Source organism: Manis pentadactyla, chromosome 1 (assembly GCF_030020395.1).
Source record: "Manis pentadactyla isolate mManPen7 chromosome 1, mManPen7.hap1, whole genome shotgun sequence".
NCBI classification, from domain to species: Eukaryota; Metazoa; Chordata; class Mammalia; order Pholidota; family Manidae; genus Manis; species Manis pentadactyla.
This window is the reverse complement of record NC_080019.1, coordinates 84,986,947-84,991,557: the sequence shown is the minus strand read 5'-3', so window position 1 is coordinate 84,991,557 and position 4,611 is coordinate 84,986,947. Positions and strand designations below refer to the sequence as shown.

Sequence of the window (4,611 nt, the reverse complement as noted above, 5' to 3'; positions counted from 1 at the left end):
AAAGACAAAAGTGAGTTCTTCAGGCAGAAGAAAAATAATCCCAGAATAACAAGGAAATGCAGAAGGAATGGAGACCAATGGAGAAGTAAACAAGAATATGGGCAAACATACGTGACTAGTGACTATATAGAAAAATAGCAATGGTATTTGTATGAGGTTTATATGTGAAATTTAAAATGCACGTAGGAGTAACAAAATGTGAGCAGGAGTAAAAAAATTGTAAGGTTATAATACTGTTTGGGAAGTGGTAAAAGCACCAGTTTATGTAAGAGTTGGCCCATTGAGATATAGTGCAAATCTTATATGTAATTTGAGTTTTCTAGTAGTCATATTAGAAAAGGCAAAATGAAATGAGTAGAGTCAATTTTAATGTAAACAAAAAATAATTTTGACATATAATCAATTCAATTATGTAAAATCAATTATGTAAAAAAATTTGTACATAATTTCTTGCACTAAATCTGCCATGTTAAATGTATATTTTGTACTTAACAGCAAAACTCAATTCAAACTAACCACATTTCAAGTGCTCTATAACCACATGTGGCTAGTGGCTACCCTATTGGACAGAATAGTATTTGATTCTAGTAAGTCAGAGAAATAGCTTGCAATCTTTACAGTAATCACTAAAATTACTAAAAGTAGAGCGCTATAAAATCAAGTGTAAAAATGGAAAAGATGGGATATTAAATACAATTAGTAGAGTACAGGTCCCTGCGCAGATCCCCTTTCGCTGGCCAGTGTGCCTGTTCTCCAGCTGTTCTGAGTGTTCCCTACTGATGCTGCAGGTTTCCTTACCTGGAGATTTGCCCTTACAGAAGAGGAACCAGCTCCCCCAGGAGGTTATGCTCCCAACCCCACTAGGACAATGACGACTGGCTCAGGGCAAAAAAGGCTAGCACCCTTGGCAGAAAGTTGTTTCAGCTCTGGGGTACAGTTCAAACTGCAAAGTTCCCATGGGGTGACCCACACCGTAGCTCAGCTCTTTTCAACTGCATCCTTTACTCCTTCCTTTCCAAAAGCATTCCTTCAATAAATGAAGTGCGTCCAAATCCCCACCTCAGGCTCTGTTTCTAGAAAACTTAACCTATTTGACTGGTTGATCTAAAGAAAGCAAAAAGGAGAGAAAAAGGAACAGAAAAAAAATGAGATAAATAAAACAAATATTAATATGGTAGGTATAAAACCAAATATTTCAGCAACTAAAAATATCAATGATCTCAATATTCTAGTTAAAAGATAAAGACTGAGTAGCAGCAGCGTCGGCTCTCCTGTGGAGGTGCTCTTCGTGGTGGTGTTTCTCGAGCAGCTGCAGTTCTCACTACAGCGCCAGGACGAGTCCGGTTCGTGTTCGTCCGCGGAGATCTCTCTCATCTCGCTCGGCTGCGGGAAATCGGGCTGAAGCGACTGAGTCCGCGATGGAGAGAGAAAAGGAACAGTTCCATAAAATCTTCATTGGTGGCTTGAGCTTTGAAACCACAGAAGAAAGTTTGAGGAACTATTACGAGCAATGGGGAAAACTTACAGACTGTGTGGTAATGAGAGATCCTGCAAGCAAAAGATCAAGAGGATTTGGTTTTGTAACTTTTTCATCCATGGCTGAGGTTGATGCTGCCATGGCTGCAAGACCTCATTCAATTGATGGGAGAGTGGTTGAGCCAAAACGTGCTGTTGCAAGAGAGGAATCTGGAAAACCTGGGGCTCATGTGACTGTGAAGAAGCTATTTGTTGGTGGAATTAAAGAAGATACTGAAGAGCATCATCTTAGAGATTACTTTGAGGAATACGGAAAAATTGATACCATTGAAATAATCACTGATAGGCAGTCAGGAAAGAAAAGAGGCTTTGGATTTGTTACTTTTGATGCCCATGATCCTGTGGATAAGATTGTGTTGCAGAAATACCATACCATCAATGGTCATAATGCAGAAGTAAGGAAGGCTTTGTCTAGACAAGAAATGCAGGAAGTCCAAAGTTCTAGAAGTGGAAGAGGAGGCAACTTTGGTTTTGGAGATTCTCGTGGTGGTGGAGGAAATTTTGGACCAGGACCTGGAAGTAACTTTAGAGGAGGATCTGATGGATATGGGAGTGGTCGTGGATTTGGGGATGGCTCTAATGGGTATGGAGGAGGACCTGGACGTGGCAATTTTGGAGGTAGCCCTGGTTATGGAGGAGGAAGAGGAGGATATGGTGGTGGAGGACCTGGATATGGCAACCAGGGTGGGGGCTACGGAGGTGGTTATGACAACTATGGAGGAGGAAATTACGGAAGTGGAAATTACAATGATTTTGGAAATTATAACCAGCAGCCATCTAACTATGGTCCAATGAAAAGTGGAAACTTTGGTGGTAGCAGGATCATGGGGGGACCATGTGGTGGAGGAAACTATGGTCCTGGAGGAAGTGGAGGAAGTGGGGGTTATGGAGGGAGAAGCCGATACTGAGCTGCTTCCAATTTGCCATGGGCTTCACTGTATAAATAGGAGAGGATGAGAGCCCAGAGGTAACAGAACAGCTTCAGGTTATCGAAATAACAATGTTAAGGAAACTCTTATCTCAGTCATGCATAAATATGCAGTGATATGGCAGAAGACACCAGAGCAGATGCAGAGAGCCATTTTGTGAATGGATTGGATTATTTAATAACATTACCTTACTGTGGAGGAAGGATTGTAAAAAAAAAATGCCTTTGAGACAGTTTCTTAGCTTTTTAATTGTTGTTTCTTTCTAGTGGTCTTTGTAAGAGTGTAGAAGCATTCCTTCTTTGATAATGTTAAATTTGTAAGTTTCAGGTGACATGTGATAACTTTTTTAAGATTTTTCTCAAAGTTTTGAAAAGCTATTAGCCAGGATCATGGTGTAATAAGACATAACGTTTTTCCTTTAAAAAATTTAAGTGCGTGTGTAGAGTTAAGAAGCTGTTGTACATTTATGATTTAATAAAATAATTCTAAAGAAAAAAAAAAAGAAAAAGACTGTCAGACAATAAAAATATTTTTAAGGCTAGATATATATGCTGTTTATGAGAAAGAAACACACTTTCTCCATACGAACACTTGCCAAAGAAAACACTTGCCATACAAACACTTGCCAAAGAAAACTGGTTCTGCTGCACTCATGTTGGATAAGATCTTCTTTAAGGAAAGAAACATTCTTAGAGATGAAAAGGAATTTCTCATAAAAATAAAAGGGTCCATCCACAAGGAGGATATAAAAATTCCATTTTTTTAGACCTACTAAAATAGCATCATAGTATGTAAAACAAAAATTGACAAATTTTGAAAAGAGGAATATACAAATCCATGATCAAAGAGGGATAACTTAATACATCTTTTTAAATAATGAAACAAACATCCAGAAAATTAGGAAGGTTATAGATCTGACCAACACAATATACTGTTTTGTTAAAATATACCAAAGAATGAGTACGTAATTTTAGTGAGTGTATGTAGAAAATTTACAAAGATTTATAACATAAATTTATAAATTAGGAAGGCAGAAAGTTTGAAAATCTATTGTTTAGGTATATATCTCAAGAAGGAAGAAAAAAACACCAAATTAAATTAGAAAACACAAAGCAGAAACACATTGGGGGTCAAAAAGCTAAACAACAGATTTCAAAGGATCCTAACAATTCAAATACACTATTTGATCAGACTGGAATAAATTTAGAAATCAGTAACTAAATTAAATATAAAATCCTCAAATGTCTAGAAATTAGCAACACATTTCTATGTAATGAGTCAAATATGAATAATGTATATTAAAATATTTGAACTGAATAATAATTGAAATATATTTCCAGACATAAAATTTAGCTATTGCTGTGCTTACAGGGAAATTTATAACTTAAATTTATAAATTAGGGAAGAAGAAAGTTTGAAAATCAATTGTTTAGGTATACATCTCAATTAGGAAGAAAAAGGCAGCAAATTAAATTCAAGAAATAAAAGGCAGAAAAATATAATGAGAATAAAGACAATAAACAATAAAAAGACAAAAATAGATGTAGAAAACATACATGCAATAGAAAAATCCATGAATCAAAAAGTAGATGATTTGGAAAGAACAGTGAGTTGATATTCTTCTAGCAAGACTAAATGAAAAACAGAAAAGCCACAAATAACACCAGGGACAAAACAGGGATCATTACTACGGGTTTCAATGGGTGTAGAAAAAAAAATTGATAAAATGTAAGAGCATACGGGGAAAAATAAACCTCTAGGCAAACTAGAATTAAAAGGGATTTTCTGTAGCAAAAAATATTTACCCAAAATGAAAATTAGTAAAAAGGGAATTACCTTGAAGAATATTTATAAAAAACTAACAGAAATCGTACCTCAATGTGAAATACTGTACACTTTCCCTTGGCTTTAGGAATAGGTGTGAAAAGTTTGCCCACTACCATCACTATTTGCATTCAACATTGTGCTGCAAATCCTATCCAGTATAATAAGGATAGATGATATATAGATAGATACATAGATACATAGATGGATACATAGATACACATCAGTAGTTGAATAGATGAATAATGGTGATATATTTGTACAACAGAATACTACACTGTGATGATAAGTAACAAACTACTACTACATAAAATAGTATGAA

General features: G+C 35.8%; 1 protein-coding gene across 2 annotated transcripts; it reads left to right on the top strand.

Moving 5' to 3' along the window:
- The first annotated feature begins 1,252 nt into the window (after nt 1-1,252).
- On the top strand, nt 1,253-2,973 carry LOC130683067 (heterogeneous nuclear ribonucleoproteins A2/B1-like). Of its 2 annotated transcripts, XM_057499236.1 has the most exons (2): nt 1,258-2,139; nt 2,260-2,973. In XM_057499236.1, exons 1-2 carry the CDS (start codon nt 1,419-1,421, stop codon nt 2,442-2,444), a joined length of 906 nt encoding a protein of 301 aa, XP_057355219.1. In that variant the 5' UTR covers nt 1,258-1,418; the 3' UTR covers nt 2,445-2,973. The 2 variants fall into 2 exon arrangements, with proteins under 2 accessions (XP_057355225.1, XP_057355219.1); XM_057499242.1 differs by having other exon boundaries at nt 1,253-2,973.
- Nucleotides 2,974-4,611: the final 1,638 nt, after the last annotated feature.

Bases quoted from the DNA above. Each gene is read 5' to 3' on its own strand.
- LOC130683067 (XM_057499242.1), top strand. From the start codon at position 1,419: ATGGAGAGAGAAAAGGAACAGTTCCATAAAATCTTCATTGGTGGCTTG.